Below are 24,295 nucleotides of genomic sequence, written 5' to 3' on the forward strand. Positions count from 1 at the left end.
AAAATAAAAATTGTATAATTTAGAGAGAGAGTAAAATTACAAAAGATTATGTATATATAAATTATATTATTTCTAAAATTTAATTTGAAGTTTTGGACTGAGACTAAAATTTAATTAAAGTTTTGGAGTGGGGCTAAACCCACTTTAACCCTGACCCTAACCCACTTGAGAGGGGGTTTTGGGGGATGGGGCTTTTTTCTGGCCCCCTACCTAAGGGGCTTCTTAAAATAGAGCTTTTTCAATAGTGGGTTGGGGCTGGCCCTGGGGCCATGGGTTAAATTGACACCTCTATAATTAGCTCACCTTTGTAATTGCTTGTGTTTGTGTCATGTTTGCGTTTGTTTCTCTTGCGATGATCATCCACTTGGATGGGAGCAGATGGCGAGGAGATACTTTGGAAACAGCTCTTGATGGGGAAGGAAATGTTGCTGCCTAGTTCTCTAGGCTTTAATTATCTTATCCTAGGATATTTTGAAGAAACTTTGTCATGTTCTAAGTTTTAAATTCTCTGTATTTTAAAGGAGAAACTTTAGTACTCCAAGTTTCCAAATTGTACTGTTTAAGAATGACTGTAATCCTATTACTCTTAACTGCTTTCTAGTATTATTCATGGTAACACCTTAATTATATTATATATCTTTATAATATATAATTGGGATGTCACAATTACTACAAGAAGATTTCATATTTTATATTAACCATGAAATTGTCTATCAATAATTAAATAAGATGGGAAGCATGCATCTATAATAGAAAATTAAAAAAAACATTATATATATATATATATATATATATATATATATATATATATAATCAATTATAGGTACTTTAGTTATTACATAGAAGTAAGATAATCTCCATACCTAATAAAAAAATCACCTATTATTCATATCTATACCAATATCCAATTAATACAAAATTCTTTGTCAAAACATAAACTAATTCAGACATATTTATCCATTACAAAATAAAATATCAATATTTCTCCTCATAATAACTTTGGATAACATTAAAATATAAAAGATGCACGTACCTTATTATTTTTCCTTTTAACCTAACTTAAAATCATACAATAATATTAACAAACTTAACTGTGTACGAATAAAGAAATTGACAAATATGCAATTCCACCTGATGACAAAAGAAGGGTAGAGTATGCAATTCAAAGCCTACACCAAAAAAATTCAGGCTGACATTTGCGAAAATTGTGTAATTGTTGAAGCGTGAAGAGCATGCATTGAAAAATAAAAGGCAATATAATTATGACAACTTTGAAAAATGTTGTCTTGAGTTGTTATTTTTCTTTTTAGAATGCATAGAAGGCAAGGACTACTATTTTAAAACTTTAAGTTGCACTTAATGGACTATAATTACAAGGTCAAAAAAGCTTACAGGGTTAAAAGGCCGAAATAAAAAAAATTCACTCAAAATAATTTAAAAACTTAATGGATCAGGTGAATTCATAGGTCAATATGTGTGAATTAGTTTAATATCAAGATAAATATGATTGAATTAGACCTGATTTGACTGCAGTTTAAGTGTCACATAATTAGACTAGACTCTTTAAGCTGAAAAACATAGATTGATTCTTGGTCTGTGCTAATTTGAATTGATCCTCAACTCGGACATCTCGATTTGACTTTCAACCTGTGTTAATTTGGTTAGAACTTTGATTCAGGATGATTCCTCTCAACCTTTTACCCTGGGTCAACTTGTCTCAATGTTTGACATAGAATGACTTACCTTAACTTTCAATTAGGGTTGATTTGTCTTAACCTTCGACCTAAGTCAACTTAACTTAACTATGGGCTCAAGTTTATTTGACTAAAATATAGGCACGAGCCAACTTGACTCAATTATGGATTTGGTTAACTTGGCTCGACCTTCAACCCAGATCCACTTGAATTGACATTTACCCTATGTTGACTTGATTCAATCATTGGTTGGGACTAGATATGAGAAAAATACTCATGTCTACAGGTATCTATAGATAAAATTTGCGATGGATATAGTTGGTATCCACATGTATTTATATCATTTACTAGTAGCGGATATTTTAATATCTGTTTATAAATGGATTCGATACGAATATCATACTATGAGAGCTTCTTCCTACACCACCACACTCTTCTTCCCGCACCTCCCCAAATTTATTTTTATTCCAAAAATATCCCTTTTACTTTTAGCATTTTTTTTTACTTTTTCTTAAAATCCTAATTTGTTACCTCTCTCACTCAGCCGCACATCCCACCTCCACCCCACACTCTCACTTTCTCTCTTCCTCTCTCTTGCTCCTCTGTTTCTCATTCCCCATTTCCATTTTCATTTCTTCTTCCCTATTTCTTCCTTCATTTCGTTTGGTTTTCAACCCAGGTTGGTGCTTCCATCAACTTCTAAGGACTTTGCCAACCTATTGAACACAGATGAAAAATGCCCCATCAAAACTTAAGTATGATTCCACCATTGCATGCTGCTTACTTATGCCTTTTTTATTCCCTTGATGTATATAGTACAGAATTGGGAAATGAAAAATTATATCAATTAAGCATGAGTCGTAGGTATGAAAATTTTCGAATCGTTTCATTTTGTTTTATTACTTTTTATTCTTTCCTTAATAATTACCAGAAGAGTGAAACAATTGTATGTACTGTGATAGGGATCCTGGGAGATGTTGTAATGGAATAAAAGAAAATTTTCGAGTCAGAAGGAATATGACTTAGGATTCATTTAGAAAAGGGCTAAATCCTTGAAGAGCTTAACGAAAAAAATTTATTCCTAATCTGAATTCCAACGTTGCACGTGGAATTCTTTATGTGGAAGATGTCTGGAAAAATCAAGGACTACCATAACTAGACCCAACGAATATCCCAGTGGTTGCAGGCTTCAATGGAAATTGGGATCCATTGCCCATATCCGTCAACAAGTCTTCCATTTCCGTTCATGTCTTCAATGAATTTTTCTCATTTTTAAACATTTTACTGAGGGCCAATTATGGAATGGAGTGATGGAGGAAGAAACATGTGGTGGTTCTCACCTGAAAAAAAAAAATTAAAATTATATTTTATTAGGTTAAATGTAATTAAAATTAAAATTAATTTAATTTTATTAGTTTAGCTTTAATTATAATTTAAATTATATTATATTTTATATATTTTTTAATTTTATTTAATTTTTATTTTAAAAATTTATAAAATATCATTTTTTAAATATTTGTGAGTATTTAAGGACTTATCACTTTTAAAATATCAATAAATATTTTTTAAATGAGTATTCTACAGAAAATCGGACATAGTAACATGTAGATTTTTTTGTAATGGATCGAATAGTGGATAGAAACTATTTGTTTTTGACTTAATCTATTATCATTCCAAATTGGAACTGATCCGTTTCGTTCTTCACTTGGTTCAAACTATCTCAAACTTTAACTCAAAGTATTACATTTTAATCTTATATCCATATTTATATCAGATTAACACCTCCAATAAAATTATATTTTTTCTTATTTAATTGTAAGATTTATTTTAAGAGAATTCAATTGAAGCTTAGAAAGTATTGTAAATTGACAATGTAAAATATCGAAAGTGATTAGATTCGTAAAAATCTATAAGTTTAATTGTAATTAAGTTTGGATAAAAAATTATTTTTGACTCAATTCATTGAAATGTGACCCATTTTAATCCAATGGGTTGGAATATGCACTTTTTATTTTTGTCAAACTACGAAAATATTGTAAGTCTAATGTAATACTTGACTTGAAATATTTCTAGTTCCATGTGAATTTTTTTTTTTTTTTACAAAAGTCAAGTTTGTATATTTTAGTTTATTTTTCAACATAAAAATTGCATGTTATTGCCTTGTATGAATCAGAGGTTGCATGCATGCCTGTTTTAAAAATGATTTACTTGAACTTTTCCAGCGTATAAGAAACTAATTCTTGCATGCTCTTTTATAGGAGAGAAGATATATAACCACATTAGCTATCAATAGGAAAATAAAATGATGTATCTACAGCCCATTTTCTCTCAACAATGATAACAAAACATTAAACAGAGATATATTTAAAATTTAAATATTTTATAAAATATTAATAAAGTGGTTGTATAAAATAATAACTATAGAAGATTTTGACTATTTGTTGTGTTCAACAGAAAATGACACAGGTCATAAGACAAGTGATACTATAGATAGATATATATAGGTGGAATTTATATGTTGTCGATGAGGTATGATGATGTTACATACCATAAAAGAAAAATATATAAAGGTTGAAAGCATCATAGTTAAATAAACATTGAGAGTATTGTACCACATACAAAATCAAAGAAACATTGAGAGTATTGTATCACATACAAAATCAAAGAAACAATGACGGACACGATACCGGCATGTTACAACGTGTCTATAGTTAATTCTAATCAATTTTGGAAAACTGACAAAGTCTTGAAAACAGAGCTTCCTATTATCGCCATTCAAATTGTTTTTGTTGTTGGGTTATCTCGTATCTTTTCCATAATCTACAAACCTTTGCATCAAACTCGTCTCATTTCACAAATCGCTGTAAGTAAATAAAAAGTCATTTTTTTTATGAAAATTATCTTAAAATTTCTTATATGTGGCTTTCTAACAATGTAATGTAATGTGTGTAGGTTGGTTTCCTACTAACACCGCCATTACTAGGAAGATTCACGCCCATTTTTGAGTTCATTTTTCCGGTAAACGGGATTGTGAATGTGGAGATCCTTTCACACATTGGTCTTATTTATTATGCATTCCTTAGTGGATTAGAGATGAACTTAAATACCATTCTACACGTGAAAAGGAAAGCTGCAAGCATTGCAATTGCTGGGATAATCTTTCCCGTGCTCGTTGCACCATGGTTATATGGTTTGTTTCGAAAAGTTTATGGACATATTATGATGTTTCCCCTTGAGGAAAGTACAAGTAATGCTTATATACTTTGGACTTTAATTCTCACCGTTACAAGTTTTCCTGTAGTAGCACATACACTTTCTGAGCTTAAGCTCCTCTATACTGGTCTTGGAAAAGCGGCCTTAACAGCATCCATGATTGGTGACACCTATAGTTGGATTCTTTTCACTTTATTTGTTCCATTTTCAATTAATGGTAAAGGAGCTATCTACACTGTGCTATGCACGATAATCTTCGTTGTTGTGTGCATCTTTGTGGTACGTCCAATCATTCAATGGTTTATTGATCATAAGGCAGACAAAGATGAATGGAATGATAACCAATTGCTCTTTATATTCATGGGCGTTTTAGCTTGTTCATGCATTTCAGATTTTCTCGGTGCACATGCCATTGTTGGGGCTTTTGTTTTTGGACTAATTTTACCTCATGGGAAATTTGCTGAAATGGTCAACTCAATTTCAGATGATTTTGTTGCCGGCTTTTTAGTACCCCTATTCTTTACTGGGACTGGGATGAAACTTATGCTCATTACAATTTTCTTCCATGAACATTGGCTCTTTTTAATTATCATTATATTCTTGTTATGTGCTTTAAAGATTTTAAGCACTTTATTTGTTACTTTATTCTTCGGTATGCGTACTCGAGATGGTTTGACTTTGGGCTTGATTTTGAACAATAAAGGCGCCATGGCATTAATAATGCTGAACATTGCTTGGGATAGAACGGTATTGATCTATTTAAAAACATTGTATTCAATTATTTTAGTTTCTTAGATATGAAATTGCAGTATAATCCATAAGTTCTTCTGATGTGTCATTACAGATATTTTCTGTACCTACCTATGCCGTTATAACTTCTGCTGTTCTTCTAATGACCATACTTGTGTCTCCCGTCATCAATGCCATTTTCAAACCAAGACAGAGATTTGAACAAAACAAGCTAAAGACCATACAAAAACTAAGGGTTGATTCAGAGCTCCGACTTATAACATGTATTCATAATACTCGCCAAGCTGCAAACATGATTAGCATAATTGAATGTTTTAATGCCATGAGAGTTTCCCCTGTGCATGTTTTTGCCTTGTACCTTGTTGAACTTACTGGACGTGCTGCTGCCCTAGTTGCTGCACATATAGGGAAGCCTAACAACCAACCTGGAGAACAAAACTTAACTAGGTCTCAAGAAGAGTTAGAAAGCATTCACAATGCATTTGATGCTCTTGGAGAGGCATATGATGCTATTAGAGTTGAGACCTTAAATGTGGTGTCAGCATATGCAACTATTCATGAGGACATATATCACTCAGCAGATGAGAAACGCACAAGCTTAATTCTTCTTCCATTTCACAAACAATTAACTTTAGAAGGTACTTTAGAAGTAACTAATGTTGTATACAAAGATATAAACCAAAATGTAATGCAAGGTGCTCCCTGCTCTGTGGGAATATTTGTTGATCGTGATTTTGGGTCAGTTCCCAAAATGAACCTTCATGTTCGTGTGATTTTTGTTGGTGGTCCTGATGATCGTGAAGCCTTGGCCATTGCATGGAGGATGGCAGGACGTTCAGGAACAAAGCTCTCAATGGTTCGAATACTTCTGTTAGGTGAAGCAGCAGAAGTAGATGCTTCAGCTCACGATGAAGCACAAGAGATATTATCTGCAGTTATAGACACAGATAAGCAAAAAGAGTTAGATGATGAATATATAAACACATTCAGACTTATAGCGGTTAACAATAACGATTCAATATCCTACTCAGAGATCGATGTTCATAGTGGTGAAGATATTCCTGTAATCCTCAACGAGATAGAAAAATTTGGATGTGATCTTTACATAGTTGGACAAGGGAATTGTAGGAACTCTAAGGTATTCACAAATTTGCTAGAGTGGTGTGAGTGCTTGGAACTTGGAGTTATAGGGGACATTTTGGTGTCAAATAATTTTGGTTCACGCTCGTCTGTGCTAGTTGTTCAACAATATGGCTATGGAGGAATGATTTTTGGAAATAATCTAAACCACAAGGCCACTAGCAAAGGCATGTTTGAGTCTGTTGTTTGAAGACATAATAAACATGGAGAGGTTTGGAATGAAGCACAACAGATTTAGATGAAAATTTTTGGTCATGTTAATTGATGTATACCATTTTAGAGTTTATAAATGAATGTAAACTTTATCAATAACTTAAAATTCACTTCTTAGCAAATGTGATTATTTATTCGATATCATATAATTTCTTCTGATTTTAGATTTTAGTTTTGTTGTGTTGTGGTATCATTTTATATTCCTCAATTAAACTAATAATTAAACAATCCATTTCTCTTTTTATTTTCAATTATTTTCTAACATCTATGTTTTCTTTCCAATTTTCTCATCATACATTAACTTTTATTTGCAGTTTTTTTCACAAAAATGCTTTTCTCTATATTCGATAAGTATGAGTACAAATGTGTATTTGTTCATCCTTATTCAACTTAGTTAGTTTGTAACTTAATTTAGTTTTATCATTTTCTTGTTCTCTCTTATATTTTTATATAGTCTTGTTACATAATCACATGAATATGAGGTTTGCATATTTGAACTACCATACAAATAAAAATAATAATGATAAATTATTGTGATAATATTTTTTTTTTCTATTCGATCATGGCATAATTAAATTGGATTATAAAAAAATGACTTAATCAATAGTTGAAAATGATAGAAAATAATTTTGTTGATTTTTTTTTCTAAAGTGGTTAACTTGATATTTTCTTTTAAAGTAATATGATTAATTTTTTTTATATATTTTTTGAGTAAGTTTCTAGTATTTAATTATTTTTGTTATTTGAATTTTTTAGTTAATTGGTGATGATTGGTGATGAGATGATTAATTAAGTGAGATTTTGTGATTAATGTACAAAATTTATTATAATTAATATAAAATAATAAATGATTTTTATTATTTTCATTAAAAATGTGTTGGATTATAAAAATAGTATTGTGACGAAACCTTGCTATATAATACGTTATCAATAGGAATAATAAGAGTAATTCATGTTTTTTATATTAACTATAATATATTTTTATATTATTTACATAATCTCACATTTGTGACAGTAGTAAGTAAGTAAGATATCGAAACAAACTAACACTTAAACACTTAAGTTAATGAAAAAAAATTAACCAATGAAAAAATTAACTAAAAAATATAAAACATTTAAATACTCACTAAGAAAATAACAAAAAAATTAATTAAAAATACCTTAGTTTATCGCTTACTTAATAATTAATTAAACTTAAACATTATTACAAGAAATAAGTTTTAACAAATGACATGATAAAGATAAAGTAAAGAGAAATGAATGCCATATAGAAGTATAAATATGTTTTATTGCATTTATTTTTTTCTGAAAAATCATTTCAATCAAAACTTAATTTTATTGTATCAATTTTAAAAAATAACACAACAAAAAAGTTATTTTTATTATATATTTTGAATCTTAATTTCCATTAAAAACTTCGTTAATACCGACCGTTTTGTAAAACTCCTGTTAATAATGATGTAACTCTTTTCAAAAAAATTTCTAATTTTTCGAGAATAAAACCGTCACAATGTCCATTTTTGTTTCACGTTCTTTTTGAACATACTATTTCTATTTCGTTTTCAGAACAGTAATAAAATATCTTAATTTTAAAATAATTTATTTTTCCATAAATACATTATTATAGAAGAAAAAGACAATAATAGATTTGATAAAAGAAAAGGTTAATTATTTTTGAACTTTTGAAAACAGCTAAAAAGTTTTAAAACTGTGTTCGTAAAAATAGAAACTTGTTTATTTTCACCAAAAAGCCAAAGGTAGGGGATTCAAATAATAAATAGGGAGTGCGAATATGAATTTCCCTCTCGCTTTTGGGTCATCGGGCCATGGCCCAACCCATTGTACGTTTCTCTTTCTCAAAACCTAATGCTTTTGATTTGATTTTGTTTTAACGTAACCTCGTTGTTCTTCTTGTTTCCTCAGAAGTTCGGTTTCTTAAAAGCGCAAGTTATTTGGGCTAAACGATTGAAGACTGTTAGCCATTAACGAATCGTTGAGTGTTATAGAAAACTTGTTACTCGGCCTTTCCATGTAAGCTTTAATGGTGGTAATTTTGATTCAGATACAAAAGTCGTTTTGTATTGAAAATAGTATGTCATTTGCACATATCTTAATTTTTTTTATGAAGAGTAAGTGATTATACTTTTAAAATTCATTTTTTACACGATATATAGCATTTATAACTTAGTTTGATACTTATATTTCTAATAATTAAAAATTGAAATTAATAAGAGTGATAATTACAAGAAAATTTTAAATAGATACAAAATTATACTAGCCAACTATTGTTATTTTTTAATAAATAATAAATTTTTATTTGAATATAATATATAACATGAGAAGATTACTAAATTATGAAAAATTTAAAAATGTCATTATTATATTAAATTTTTAAATAGGTTTTTAAACCATATCTAACTTATGAATATCAAATACCTTATATTAAATATAAAAAAAATACACAAAAAGACAGAAAACACACTTAAAATATACCTTAGTTCGTTGAAATATACTGTTAGAAATAATGGGATGATTAATAATTTAATTAAATGTTACTAAGTTGAAAGATTGCTTGATACTAACTACTTATAAATTTATGATTATTCCTTAAAATATATATATTTCAGATGCAAAATGATAATTCTATTCTATTGATTTCCAAAAGGTACAAAGCATTGGAATGGGAAAATATTGGTACAATGACATTGGTACATGGAAATACCAATTAAGATGAAGACACAACAACAAAAGTACATGATTGATCTTTATTTTATGAGAAAGAAAACATCATCAAAACATCTCCAGAAGCCTAATCAAGGAGCTAGGTTGTGGGGGCATGGTATGGTACAAAACTCTAAGTTTCCTACGGATAGTGTACAACATGCATGACATTCAAAGATGAATACGTTTTACATGCTCTTTCCCACAAAGCTTCTACTTGATGGGTTTGAGAGCTTGGTGACCATAGTGGTGCAAGCTGTAAATTTCATTGCCAACGCTGCAGCTCCAGCACTTGCTGCTCATCATGTGGAGGCACGATTCTCTTGGAACACTCCTGCTTGATCTGCATGTCCAATTTTATATCTATCTCTTCAAATTTTCCATTACTATTAACCTCTTAATCCTTTCTTTTAATCTTTAGAAATATAGTGTAAATTGTTCCAATTCTCTCTCTATAATTACTTTTCATTTTATCATCCTAAAAAATTTTATGGTTGCACTTTACCTTTGTGGGAAGAATGGCTTATCAAAATAAGGCATCAATTGAGCTCTTGGAACCATTTCCTTCCTTAGCAAACGAACCTCTTCCTCTTCAATCAACTGCTCCATATTAACTGAATTAATTTCATATATGAACTTTTCTCAAATTTACTCTCGTTCTCATAAATAAACTCAAGTACCTACCTTTTGCAGCCTCTCCTCTTGTTTCTTTTGCAGCTCCATGATATAGAATTTTGTTGTCACCTGTGCATGATTGCAAATTCATTAATAATCACATAAAGCTAATTCCTAACTTCAGCACTGATTGTTCACATTATCTTACAGCATAATTGAACATTGCACGCTTGACAGCTCTTTCTTGAGTGTGGAGTTTGAATTCCTGTGGCTTAGTATTTTCTTTGGGTGGAGACCTTGGTGGAGACTTTGGTGGAGCCTAGACAGACAAAAATTGCTCACCAAATTTGAAAGAAGAAATATATATATATATATATATATATATATATATATATATATATATATATTAACTCATATATATTACATACCAATGTACTTTCTTTGGGTGGAGACCTTCTTGAAGCCTAGACATCACAGAGAAAAATGGCTCACCCGATTAGAACTAAGAACTTGACATATATATTGCAGAAATTTACGTGCTAACACGTGTGTATATATATATATATATATATATATATATATATATATATATATATATATATATATATATATATATATATATATATATATATATATATATATATATATATATATATATATATATATATATATATATATATATATTGCAGAGACTTACGTACTAAATCGTATATATACCATGTTAGTTACTTTAGTCTTGTCATAGAACTTGTCTTTGAGCACATCTTTTGTCTGTGAAACATCCAATTATGTCTATTTAGGTGGCTATCATGATTCATGTATAATAAGGTAGAAGGGGTTTAAAACTACCAATCATTCATAGAATAACGAAGAAGAAAGTAAGAAGCATAATAATTATAACATTAGTAGACAAAACTCGCGTGATCATTCTGGGGCCACTGTGGGGGTGACGCACTTGTTCCGAGTTGTGGAATTGCATGGTTCATGAATTAATCATCTCAGTGAGAAAAGGAAAAAAAAGTGGTCCAATATGTCTAAACACATACATAGTCCATGTGTGCAAATGCTTATGAACTACCTTTAAACTGAGAAATACCATTAAACTTCATTTTCATGACCATGCGAAAAAGGGATAGTTTCTTTATATTTTGAGATCGATGTAAAGCAAAACATAATGGAAAAGTATGGAATGAAAAAAAGAAGAAATATTATGAGTTTGAAAAATAAGAGAAAATTCATTTAGTTACATGGTGCATATATTATATTTCTTTCGAGTCAGACTCCACTATAGTATCCATGTAAAGCAAAAATAAATAAATAAAAGTAATCAGTGTTGTCATCTTTTAGGTGGATAATTAGCGGGTAAATGATGGTTTCTTGTTTTTTGCTTTTTTGCCAGAAAAGCTCTCGTTGGTTTATAGCTATAATATTTTTTCAAAATTTTGGGAGATAATGTGATTTAATTAATCAAGTATTCAATAATTGTTAACAAGTATAAAGTTGTATGGATAAACTTATTGGGCGGATGGGGTAGTTGAGACAAGTTCAATGATAATATTGAAAAGGTGAAACAGGATATTAACTTTTTTATGCTAAATAGAATATTAATATCTTGTGAGAAAAGTTATCATATGCATGCATGTCTATCAACTGCATTTTATGTAAATTATCATTTTGTAACACAAAATGTAGTATCACTATTATCTAATTATTCAAGAGACGTTGCTTAAATAAAATTTCTCTTATCTCTTTTCTTTTTCATTGTCACTCAAAGGTGATGTAGTTGTTTCATAATACTTTCAACCTTAAGATGAACTGAAACAAAACAACTCAACAAGTACAGAAAAAAGTATCTTCAATGACTTCTCTAAGTCCTGCAAAATGACGAAATCTAAATATTAAACCCAAAACATCCGTTCATGCATGGATCTTTTAAGGGGCAACTAAATGTGAATGAAACAAGGAGGGGCAATTTTATATAAGGTAGAGTTTGGATTCTCAAGGTTGTTTTGTGTTGTTTTTCTGCTGTGCCTTCAAAATACATTAATATATTTTTAATGTTTAGCATAGGTTAGCACTAAAAAATCCAGCAGAGAATCTGAACTCATGTATGTGAGGGAAAAGCTAGGCATAATCTCACCATTCCTCTAGAATTAGTACTGCTCCATTGAGCTGCAGACTGAGAAGTGTTCTTCACAAACTTTTGCATGGAAAAAACAAGAGTGAAACAGTTAGGACATGTTATTGAGGGAAAGAACAAAACAACAAATGAAACTAAGCTTCCCAACCTTCAAAGCAGATTTAGTGCTTGCTTTCTCCATGATTAACTTAGTGGGATGAGTGTGTAGCCGTGTATGAACTCAGAGGACTATATAAAGAGTGAAAAAGAAGAAGTTTGGAGGTTGGTAACTGTCTGAAAATTTTATTTTCTGTTGCTACATCACCAACATGCTCTAGGATTTGCATGTTTTCTTGTACCAAACTTTCTGATTAAACCTCCCTCTCAGGCATATATTTGTCAAAACTTGCCATGTTCCTTCAAATTTCCACTTGGCTTAAGTGAGGGGTAATCCCTGGTTCACATTAATCAATCTTAATTAAGTTTTACAAGTATGTTTTGATCATGCTGAGAGCTCTGAGCTGTCTGTTAGTTAATTGGAAAAATACGTCCTCTTATTATAGTTGTTAGTGTCACTTTTAGTCATGTAATGTTGTATACTAAAAAAGCATAGTTTAGGATTTGCATGTTTAAGTACTGCGTATCAAGTTGGCAAAACCATAATCGATTGTAAAGTAAGGAAAGAAAAAAAAATAACTTCTGCTCATGAAAAATATGTCATTGGTATCTAATTTTCTTGACAGAATATAAAGGAGCTCAGCTACAATTGCAATTTATTTTCGCTTTTTTACAATAACATACAGGGTTTATATCTGTTATTTTTTTGGTACAAGACTGCATAAAGACAATCTTTTTAACAGTTAATCCAAGTGTATATGTAGAAAGTTTAAACTCGAAATTACTTATTAAACAAGAATAATTTATCAGTTTGTTAGTTGTGATAAACTTATTGAGTTATAGATTCTATGAACTTCTTTTAGAATAAAAGAAAATTAATCTGATTTCCTATCCAGCTATTTTGAAGTATATATTCACATGTTAATTTTAACGAACAACGTAAGCATGAAAACTTGTTTGACATATATAGAAAAAGAGAAATATATTTAGATTTGTAAATTTAGCTTAACCTAATTTAACCATTGTAAATAAATGTAAAATGTGCAATTGAATTTAGACTTAAAAATGTGTGTAACATGTTTTATATATTTAGAGTTGTATAGAAGAGATTTAAAGTAAGAAAGTAGATGTGATTGAGTGAGTTTATTTAGTGCAGGAAGTGTTTTGAAAGAGGAAAAAGTGATGATAAAAAGGTTTGTTAATAGCCCCTTTTCAAATGTTTCTTGTTGAAGCCGTAAGGTCAAACCAACCTAAGACACACAACCTTCTACCTAAGCTCTGCCTCACTTTCACATTACTTCTCTTTCACATTACTTCTCTTTCACTTAATCCTTCATGCTATCATAATTTCAATCTTAATTATACTATTACATACCTTAATCCATTCTTTCTTTATCAGTTGAGTGAATAGTTTCTGGATTAACAGTGTAAAGAAACTTTAGTTTGTTGTTAACTTTAGAGTAATTCTTTTTAAAACTAAACATGATATTTGTTTTGTGATTAAGAAACCAATTTGTACCATGATTATAAATAGTAGCTACCATTTCAAGAAGTTTAATCCGTTATATATGCTGTTTAAAGAATGTTTCATAATTATAGAAACGTTAATTAGTGCTTCCGAAGGAGAAAACGACAAAAATAGGCAATTATTTATACGTTGAAATTATTAATGTTAAATTCTGCTGTTGTGATATTGTCGATGGTTAATTAACGTTCGGACAACTTGAGTTACACTCTATATCTTCTTAATCAATTAGTTAATCCTGGTGTCACTCAGATTCAGTGAACAAATGTCAACTCATGAATTTAGAGAAAATAGATATAATAGTCAATTTCATTGGGTAGACATCATCATGGATCAATATTGTACAATTGCATTCGCAGTCTTTTCAATTCCTGTTATGCTTTTCAATGCTTTGTCGTTAATCTAAGTTTTGCATTTCTATTTCGTCTGCTTTTAAAAACTTGTTCAAAGTATTCACCACACACAAAAATGTCATATCTTTCATTAAATATGTCAGTTTAGAGAAATTAAATTCTTTCTGTAGATTAAATATGACAATTTATGATATAACAATGTAAACTATATTAAATGAAATTTTATTATATATTATCTATCTACTCTTATAACTATAACTATTAGTAAAAGAAGGTGCTCAAAATATATTATATGTCCTTGAAAACTGTAGAGACTAAATACGAAGTTACTTATAGATGATTTTTACAGGATATAGTCAATTTTTGACAAACATAGAATATATATAATTAAAGGACTCTAAAGGCATAATATACATACACATTATTATTCTCTAAATGTAGTGTATTTCATACTGAAATTAAAACACATAAAATTTCAAAACTTAGACTACTTAATTAAAAAAACACAAACTACTATTCCTCATTAAAACAATATACATATATTTTATGATATAATTCTTGAAATTAATTAATAAATTAATTGTTACTTATAAAATATAATGATAAATATAAATATAAATATGATTTAATAAAATATAATAATATATTGATTATTATAAAAAATTATAATAAAATATAATAATATATTATTATAATAAAAATTATAATAATATATTTCCTAACTAATTTAATAGACGTTTATTAATAAAATTAATAAAATATATTAAAGAAATTTAAGATATAAGGTTTTCTCACAGTTAATTAATCATCATTGTAAAAGAATAAAAAAAAGGACAAAATGATAAATCTGGAATAAAGGGATTGAAGAAGAAAAAAAAAATGTATTAAAGATTGGATCCGTGACATTTTAAGATCTAAAATGTAGTTTTGTGGAATTAAATAATTTCTTATTTAATATAAAAGATTATTGTATATTATGAATATATACAGTATTTCTGTCTGTGTATATAGATTGATATTTCGTTCTTTAGATTTGAAGTTGAAGTGTTATCCGATGGACGGGCTGGAGAGAGTTGGAGGAAGAATTTTTTATTCGCACGTGAGGATGAAAGCTGAAAAGAGCAATGGAAGAATAAAAGGTTGTTGAGAGCAAGTTTTCAAATGTTTCTTCTTGAAGTCGTCAACGGGACTAAAGTAAGCATAGACTTTGGTTTTGTGAAGGTGAAGGGTAAGTAGAATGTCATCCAAATTAAAGCATTCCACTGCCACATCAAGGAATTTCCACTTTATATAAGTAGACACTAACTATTTCAAATTTCATAAATGATATCTTATTAGTATGGAACGTGTACTTTACAAATTACGATATTGAAAGACTACGACTGATGGATTAGGTAGATGAGATGATCGAATAGTCATAAATTTTAAGTAATCTTAAATATAATTTCTAATCAAATTTATAAATAAATTTTACTTATTAAACATTGAAATGTGACTACAGAAATCATAAGTCAATATCGAAATCTATAAATACAAGAAAAGAAAGTAGGTGAATTAAGATTTTTTTATAATAATCGATCGATTAGATTAATGACTTGAATTCTATATTTAATAAGTATCTGGTTGTACAACTTGGAATTCATACATTAAGAATAATTTAATTAAGGACATTCGAGATAAAACTAAGTGATTAGAAAAAAAATGTGAAAAAGAGTTTGATTGTAATCTCCATCCCACAAGCGAAAGATAATGTGATGTAAATTTAAGTTTTTGAAGAATTTTAAATTTAACTTAATTTTATATAAAATAACGTAGAAGGTTTTGCTAAGTATGATTTTAGTTTAAGGACAATGATATTTTGACAACACTTTTTGACAATTTTTTTTACAACGGGACACATGTCATCGTTTTATTGGTCTATTTGAATTTATGTTTAAAAAATATTTAAAACGGACCAATCACAAATGCATTGTCAAAACGTTGTTAAAAAAGTGTTGTTAAAAGAAGTTTTTCCTTAGTTTAATGTGAGAGCTACTGACATTAAGTGCATGAATAGAGAAGGTATGAAATACTGGAATAAGGCGAATGGTTTGTTGGTGTTTCACATCTGGTATGATATATATAGTGAAGAATAGTTAATGGCTGAACTGGAAGCATGCCTAGCTGTAAAGTTGATCAGCTTCTCTTCTTTTATTGAAAGGGTTGGAAAAGCAAGGGAACGAGAGAAAGAGGCGAAGCTAGCGTCTGGTTGTTATCAATAAAAATGCATACATCTTTTTCAAGTTTGTTAAAATTATGACATTCATTTAATATAATCAAATATATTATATGTATATATTTTTAATATGATATAAACACGTATTAGAATATTTGGAACTATATCTGTTACTGTGTCATCGACTTATAAAAGATCAATAACATAATAAATAACAATTATATAAAAAAAAAACAAAAATTTAGTATAATAATATCTACTTGAAATTAAATATTTGTGAGTATTTTAATAGCGTTTAAATACATTTTTTGTCTCAGTTTTGATTACAAATATTCAAACTGGTTTCCATTTTATTTTTCTGTTCAATATTCAATTTAATCCTTTTTATGTTCAATATAGTCCTAAAGAACGAAAACTAAATCTTATGTTATGAAGATTCCTTTTATATCCGTTGGAATTAAATAAATAAAAAATATATATAATAACGTGCACATTCTGCTTAAGCTATTATGTTAATCTAAACAGGAAAGTTCCTATATTATGACAAGTTTTATTATAATTAATTAAATATGTAACCTCAATTAATCACTGGAACTGAGTTTTTAAAACTAAAGAAAACTAGAATTGATACACAAAATATATTTGATGGAAAAAATAAAATTTTGAGAATCTTATCTCTCAAAGTAATTTGATAAACTTTAATAGGTTCTGAGATAGGGATAACATGGTGGGTGACTGCATCTCAAAAGGTCATTTATATCTTTTTCTAATGATGAAATTTGGATACTAAATTCAGTACGAATCTTGAGAATCCATCCCCACAAGATTTTACTTTTGTTTTTCAACCCCAAATTTTAAAACAAATTACGTATAAAAAATATTTGTTAAATAATACGTAAAAAATGATTAAAAGTTATAAAACAAATTAAAAAAAACAACTTTAATTATTTTTTATTAAAATATAGCAAATTAACTATTTAGTTATTTTTGCATTGGTCGCCTTTGGGAAAAGGAGAATAAGAGACAACTTCTTGGGACTACTCTTTGCCTTCTTTATTAAAAAGATGTTTCAGACTGTGAAATCCAAATACAAAATAAAAAAGGCACTTTAAATTATATAATTCAAAGCACAATTTATTTATTTTTTTGTATTTTGAAATTTTATTTTATTTTATTTATTTTTTATTTTGGAATATATGATCTGGAATACAATTTTTGCATTCTCGATAAATTTCGAAACGTATCTGAATTGTGCGTTTCAGAACTTAAAATGAAAAGAGGATAAAATTGAAATTTTCGTATAAGGGTGCAATAAGAAATTATGAAGTCGAGGAAGAAGATGCCGAAATGAAAAACGAGCCCAATGGGTTTTTTTTTTCCATCAAATAACAGGATGGAGTATTTTTTTTTTTTTTGTTAGTGCTATATTCAGTTCCAAATTTCACCTATTAAGGATAAACTAAATGATATATTTTCACGGATTAAAAAAGAACTTACAAAAAAGTATCGAGTTAAAGAGTGGAGCTTAAAACCAATGATTCAGATAAGTATTTAAATTAACTTAATGTTTTATTAAAATAAATTTTCAACAAAGAGCGCATTAGAACTAGTAAAGATATTAAAACGGGGAACGGCATATTAAAATACCGCACTTAAATTTTATCCTAATACAAATAGAGAGAAGAAAGGGATTTTTCTTGCTGCAGAACATAACCAAAATTTTACCGCTGTATCTAACTGTATATTTAATCGTGACATTGATTTAAACAAATAAAAAAAAGTAAATACCATCTCCTTCGTTATAAAATAGTAAACTAACAATGTTTATATTATGTGTTATGATCAAAGCAGTTTTTTTTTTTTTTCTTTTGTAAACCTACACTACATGTAATATTAATAACATAATAAAGCAAAATTACCCCTGCTCATGAAAGTAGACAATTGTTACACTTATATCTATAGTTTGATACATTGTTTGTTGAATTGAAAATTGATTAATTGAAATGGCTTATAATTATACTCTATGATTATCTAGTTAACTACTGTTCAGACAATCAATTGTAGTATGGGTGGTCAATCAACAAGTTTGATCAATCACTAAACAAGCAGGTCAGTCATGAATCAATTCAGATAGTTAACATATAGCTTAAAGAACAAATCGACGAGTTCGAATGAATATCAAATAGACCGACTGATCATACACCAGTTTAAAAGAACGTCCCATGATCTAAAGCACAAGCCACCAAGCTTGGCCTTTCACCAATCAGATCTAGCAACCATACTAACTTAGATACCAATCATCAGCTTGGTGAGTAGAACACTAAGCCTGACCGGTCACCAAATAGGTCGATCGACCATAACTAACTCGGATAACTCAAACATTAGCTCAGATAACAGATCGAGCTTGATTAATCACCAAACAAATTGTTCAACCTTGAGTTGGACCAATTGAAATGAACAATCCCAAAGAGATTAACCTTAAAATTGATTAAGTTAAAAGAAAATATAATTACTCACAATTAGATCCTAATTAAATCAACTTTAATCAAAAGCTTATCACCAAATCTATCAATAAAGATTTGAAGTAAGAAGATAGGTAGGTTACTTGTATTAACTATTGCATTAATTGTTATTTGTGAAACGTTATATTGAGCTAACTTTCACATTAGAATACCTTTTTGCAGGTACCATCTGACTAATTTAAACACATGGAAGACGTTTATTAGACAATATTTGGACTTCAAACAACACGATACAACCCTGAACGTTCACCTTGACCCCACAATCAAAATAATAATATTTTCTTTAAACAAGTCTTATTATTTAACTTACACTTGAACCAAAGTTTATTTTAAAAAATTGAGGAGTCTTATTATTTAACTAGTCATACTAACGATTTTGTGGTTTTAAACAAGTATTAACTAATATTTAAGAGTTTTGTTTCTAGCACTCTTCACCAAAATAATTATTTTAGAACATTTTCCAAAAGAAACAAACTCTATAAAGTATCATCTATAATAAATTGAGTTTTATAAAAGTAAAAAATAAATGCCTCATTAGACTTACACCAAAACTCAAACCTTCCTAGTTTCCATTGACCATACACGTTATTCTAACATACCTTTTATGCCAACATGAATTTCAATAACTTTTAAAGCAAAATAATTAATCTAAATGGCTAACTTCAGGAGGTACTCCAAATGCTGTTTTAACTTAGAAGCTCCAGAAAATCAACACAATTCACAATGTCATGGCATTGTACCTTGAACCTTCAAAACTTGATCACAAGATTACCATAAGTAACGAAAACTCAAGCTTCATCAATGTGCACTGCATCTTTGTACTTTGAAATGGAAGGAGCTTTTATTTGAATTTCACGTGACCATTCAAGTTGGTCTTATTCCTCAGAAACCTTGAAGAAGGTATATGATAACATGATGTTATTGATACCATTCATTTTAGGATCCGTCTCAAATTCCGGGTCAATATAAAAAAATACCTACATTGTCCAAGCAGCATAGTACTTAGATGTAAGTGCATTATGCACAAAGTGGAGTTCAATTCGAAAACACTTACAGGCATGTCAATCTGCTCTCCGGGAAGAAGTCGTTGCTCTTCAAAGCAGAAGCATTGTATTTTATTGAAGTACACTGCTGCCTGAATAAGAAAATTTATAATCGGACATTTTTTCAAAATACTATTTTGGAGGGCTAGGAAGGAGAGAAAAGAGAAGAAACAAAACAACATTCTTCAACGAGTAAAGCATAAAACAGATTTTAAAAAAAAGACTTGCAACAGGAAGACTTCGAAAACGATATTAAGTTCTTAGCCATATGCCAAGGTTTTAATCATAGTGATATTCATATTATAAACTTCCAAAATTCTAAAGTACGAAAGTTCACGGACATCGTTTGTTATGAATAGAACAGAGTATTCATCAGTAGTTAGTACCTTCATTGGAGTCACATTATACGTAGAAACACCTGTTATTGGAGTAGAACTTTTATTTTCCGCAGTATAAAATGCGAGAGCACTTTCACCAGGCTTGACCCTAACCTGGTACAATAAATGAACAAGGCCACATTTTAGTTCTTATTTTTTCACTCTCCGATTCCCCGAGTTTTCAGGGGATGTGTACTACAACATCCAACTTTTTTAATGACATGAAACACTATCAAGCAGTCAAACGCAGTCAAATGTGAAAGTGTTTAAGTGAGCATACAACTAGATTCAGATTTAAAAATACCATTTCTACCCCACATATTTAAACTATGATAACCTGGCTTTTCAAACAAAAGCTCAGATGTTAACTTGACTTCGTTATTAGTAGTTCTTTGAGTTGCCATTCTTAAATTAGATGGACTAATATAAATAAAACTAACAGCTCCAGGAAATAAATTGACCACAATCACAAACAATACTTTCACATGTGAGTAAATAAATCCTGTGTGATGGAGAGCACTATTTTTTTTTATGGTACAAGAGGGTAAGTTATATTGACCTCTCTCTGTGTGGGAATAAACTTCCATTGCATCCCATCAGCAACATCAGCATTGAACTGCACCACTATTTCCCTGAACAAATAAAAAAAATCATCAGTTGTGACTGCAAAAAAGCTAGCTTCCAACACCACTCCCTAAATGAGGATTATTGAATAATTCCTCATAAGGATAGCTCTTATTGAACCATTACATACAATTTCCCATGACATATCAAAAGAGCACTAGAGGTACTACTGTTGATGGTACACAGAATAGGCAAGTTCTATGGAGAAATCTTCAGGTACAACATAAAGCTGAATAAATATATTTTTATGTTAACCTTCTTTTGCTTAGTTTTTTGTCTAAGTACCATCTCATACATATTCCCAGTATAAATGAAGGAACACAAACCAGCTCCAATAATTTGAACCACCATATTAGAAACAGTGAAATGATGATTTTTTTTTTTTTCTTTCAAAACTGCTGGGGAATTCAATAGCTATTTCTAATAACCATGAACCTGAAGAAAACACTAATCCTATGATGAGTGATGGTAAAATGGCAACATCCAATAAGAAAAAAAAAATTAACACCTTGTGGAGACTGTCTTATTGCTATCATGTCGAGCAATCTTTTCTTCAACCGTCTGTAAAAATGTGAAATTTCATTATTATCCGTTAAAATAAGAAAAAAATACCAAGTTTTGATGAAAATTCAAAAAACCATTGTAAACCAACACAGACACACCTCACGCCGGGTGACAGTTCCCCCATAGCCAGTGGCTTGGCAGAATCTCCTGTAAAGGGGAACTGCAGCATACGTGCAGCCAACCGTAGCAAAAACTAAGCCCGTCAAGTATAAAAGCATTTTTTGTGATTTCTGCTCTTTGGATGCATGAGATGAGAAGTGTCGCAAACCAGGAATGGAACATGACTTTCCAACATTCTGTGAAGTAAGAGCTGAAGAACGGTAACTCAGATGGTACAATTCTTGGTTAAACTTTGATACCCGAATATTACAAGAGAAATTGTGTTGGAAGCTGGTTTTAGGATTAATGAACCTGTAACTTGATCCTTTAGAAAGGATAGATACGCATCTGTTCAAAAAACAAAATTATCTACAAATGAGTCATTAAAGTATAAACTAATTTATTTCTGGAAGTCAGATTTAAGAGAGGCAAAAACGCATCTCTATAGTTAAAACAAACAACTAATCGGAGAGAGCAATTGGTTTGCGAAGGATGCTTAAGTAGTAAAATATAATTTATTTCATTCTATGACAAACATGTTTCAAATAATTCCCCATTACCGTAAGAAAATTAATCTATAACCTGAGACAAAAATAACAAAACCATAGGAATTGGTGCAACATAGTATAACCTGGATTCAAGAGAGTTCGTTTGCAGAGCCCTAAGATATGGTAAGAGATGAGTTCTCCTACTTAGTCTTGAACATATCATGTTTATCAAGACTTACGTCCCTACAATAACAGGACATTAAGTGCTAACTGCAAGAAAAGAAAATAAGTATAAACTTAAGTGAAGCATCTTTAGAAATGTTAGTGTTGGAAAATTGATCACGGATAAAAACAACTTTTTAATACCGAGTTATATGTATGGTTTGATCAAGGAGCAAAATACATGAACCTTTTTCAACATTAGCAATTAGGAAAAAGAATCAAAATGTGAATACATCCTCTCAAACAGTGGTATAAGAGAATTTGTTTTCCTAAGAATTCAGTTCTATGACAAAATTTTCTATATGCCTGTCAATAAGAAAAATAATTTTTGTTTGGAATTAGATTGCATGAAAATTTCCATCCATATATTGTGTAGAGCTATTTACAAAACTACAATGTCAACAATAAACTCACAAGTTAATAAAAAATTGAAATTTATAACAAAAACAAGCCACAATAACAGTACACTAAATCTGGCACGGCAAAAAAACAGACAGCCCCTGTGAAGGAAATGATCACAAATCAAGTAAAAAAGTGTCACTAAATGTATCCTTCCCCCTAACCATTTTACTTGACTAAGTTTATACTCTTGTCTTAATAATAATAAACAATAAAAGTATAAAACTACACAAAATGGACCAAGCATGATCCAAATAACATTAACATGGACCCAAGGAAGAGGAGGAAAATCCTCTTTTTCTTTGAATCAGATTTCTTTCGACTACTCTCCCTAATTCCAAGCAAAAACATGAAACTCCCAACACACGTAAGTTGTGATTCAATAGGTAAAGAAGCACGTAGCTCAAACAAGCATAAGCAGCCACAAAGAACAATTCTGAAGCTAGAATATTAAAAGATAATAGAAGTTAGAAAGAGGTTAAGTATTCCAAAGTGAAGGGTCCAGCCATTAAAAAAGCTGAGTTCAGTGAGACATTCCATCGAACAAAATTAGTGCAGCAAAATAGTTGCTCCGCTGGGAAGCATAACCCCGCAAACGCAAAATCAAAATCAGACCCAAAACATAAGTGAACCCAATCCACATATTCCATCAGCCAAATCAAGCATCGAGACAAAACATAAATTTTTTAGAAATGTAGTAAAATTGTGAAAGTAGGAGAATGAGAGCAGAAGGGTTTCACCGAAATTGATGAGGTTGAGAGGGGAGGGCCAAAGCTGAAGCCTTTGAGGATAACAACAATCAGAATCACCGTGCCTGCCGGGAATTCCAAGCTATGGATTCAATAGACCTTCTTTTCCCCTTCACTTTATTGGGTTGGGAAATTTTGAAAACTTTATTTTAAATACATTTGGGTGGTTTTGGATTATATATAAAACAACGATAATAACCTTTTACATAGATCAATTTCTATTATATATATATATATATATATATATATATATATTATTTATTTTTTTGCAACGTAGAATTAGTTATTGCACATATATAATATTGTTGAGATAGTTTTGTTCAATCACCATTACAAGTTTCAACACGATTTTGTGTCTTGGAAAAGAGTTAAAATAGGATTTATATTTGAAAATACTTTTTCATCAAAAACAATACTTTAAATATGATAATTAATTTTAATAGTACAATCTCCACATACTTAATATCAAAACAACAATTATATTTTAATTATGTTAGATAATAAATATCACGTTATTTTACTTAGTCTCTAAT

At 29.7% G+C, this 24,295-nt stretch overlaps 3 protein-coding genes across 5 annotated transcripts; 1 reads left to right on the forward strand and 2 right to left on the reverse strand.

Annotated features, from left to right (window-relative positions):
- Nucleotides 1–4,365: 4,365 nt before the first annotated feature.
- On the forward strand, nt 4,366–6,987 carry LOC106757002 (cation/H(+) antiporter 15-like). Its single transcript, XM_022779032.1, has 4 exons — nt 4,366–4,557; nt 4,647–5,414; nt 5,526–5,654; nt 5,752–6,987. Exons 1-4 carry the CDS (start codon nt 4,366–4,368, stop codon nt 6,985–6,987), a joined length of 2,325 nt encoding a protein of 774 aa, XP_022634753.1.
- A 2,644-nt stretch (nt 6,988–9,631) lies between these two features.
- Nucleotides 9,632–12,708, reverse strand: LOC106757225. Of its 2 annotated transcripts, XM_014639849.2 has the most exons (8): nt 12,635–12,708; nt 12,487–12,546; nt 11,064–11,117; nt 10,775–10,810; nt 10,555–10,665; nt 10,416–10,475; nt 10,237–10,331; nt 9,632–10,074 (listed from the first exon to the last, which is right to left on the reverse strand). In XM_014639849.2, the coding sequence occupies exons 1-8, from the start codon at nt 12,665–12,667 to the stop codon at nt 9,945–9,947; spliced, it is 579 nt and encodes a 192-aa protein (XP_014495335.1). In that variant the 5' UTR covers nt 12,668–12,708; the 3' UTR covers nt 9,632–9,944. The 2 variants fall into 2 exon arrangements, with proteins under 2 accessions (XP_014495335.1, XP_014495336.1); XM_014639850.2 differs by lacking the exon at nt 11,064–11,117 and having other exon boundaries at nt 12,635–12,707.
- Nucleotides 12,709–19,672: 6,964 nt separating this feature from the next.
- LOC106757115 (cytochrome c oxidase assembly protein COX11, mitochondrial) lies at nt 19,673–23,932 on the reverse strand. 2 transcript variants are annotated; one of them, XM_022779376.1, is made up of 8 exons: nt 23,752–23,932; nt 22,536–22,635; nt 21,904–22,252; nt 21,750–21,802; nt 21,177–21,249; nt 20,627–20,731; nt 20,252–20,332; nt 19,673–20,174 (listed from the first exon to the last, which is right to left on the reverse strand). In XM_022779376.1, exons 2-8 carry the CDS (start codon nt 22,613–22,615, stop codon nt 20,073–20,075), a joined length of 843 nt encoding a protein of 280 aa, XP_022635097.1. In that variant the 5' UTR covers nt 22,616–22,635; nt 23,752–23,932; the 3' UTR covers nt 19,673–20,072. The 2 variants fall into 2 exon arrangements, with proteins under 2 accessions (XP_022635097.1, XP_022635096.1); XM_022779375.1 differs by having other exon boundaries at nt 22,536–22,662; nt 23,752–23,931.
- Between the last annotated feature and the right edge of the window lie 363 nt (nt 23,933–24,295).

Source organism: Vigna radiata, chromosome 3 (assembly GCF_000741045.1).
Source record: "Vigna radiata var. radiata cultivar VC1973A chromosome 3, Vradiata_ver6, whole genome shotgun sequence".
NCBI lineage: Eukaryota > Viridiplantae > Streptophyta > Magnoliopsida > Fabales > Fabaceae > Vigna > Vigna radiata.

Coding starts and splice junctions, on each gene's coding strand:
- LOC106757002 (XM_022779032.1), top strand. CDS start 4,366: ATGACGGACACGATACCGGCATGTTACAACGTGTCTATAGTTAATTCT. Junction 5,415..5,525: donor ATTTTGTTGCCGGCTTTTTA/GTACCCCTATTC, acceptor TGTGCTTTAAAG/ATTTTAAGCACTTTATTTGT. Junction 5,655..5,751: donor ACATTGCTTGGGATAGAACG/GTATTGATCTAT, acceptor GTGTCATTACAG/ATATTTTCTGTACCTACCTA.
- LOC106757225 (XM_014639849.2), bottom strand. CDS start 12,667: ATGGAGAAAGCAAGCACTAAATCTGCTTTGAAG. Junction 10,666..10,774: donor CACCCAAAGAAAGTACATTG/GTATGTAATATA, acceptor TTGTCTGTCTAG/GCTCCACCAAAGTCTCCACC. Junction 10,332..10,415: donor AAGAGGAGAGGCTGCAAAAG/GTAGGTACTTGA, acceptor AATATGGAGCAG/TTGATTGAAGAGGAAGAGGT.
- LOC106757115 (XM_022779376.1), bottom strand. CDS start 22,615: ATGATATGTTCAAGACTAAGTAGGAGAACTCATCTCTTACCATATCTT. Junction 22,253..22,535: donor ACGAACTCTCTTGAATCCAG/GTTATACTATGT, acceptor TTTTTTGAACAG/ATGCGTATCTATCCTTTCTA. Junction 20,333..20,626: donor ATAATGTGACTCCAATGAAG/GTACTAACTACT, acceptor TTTCTTATTCAG/GCAGCAGTGTACTTCAATAA.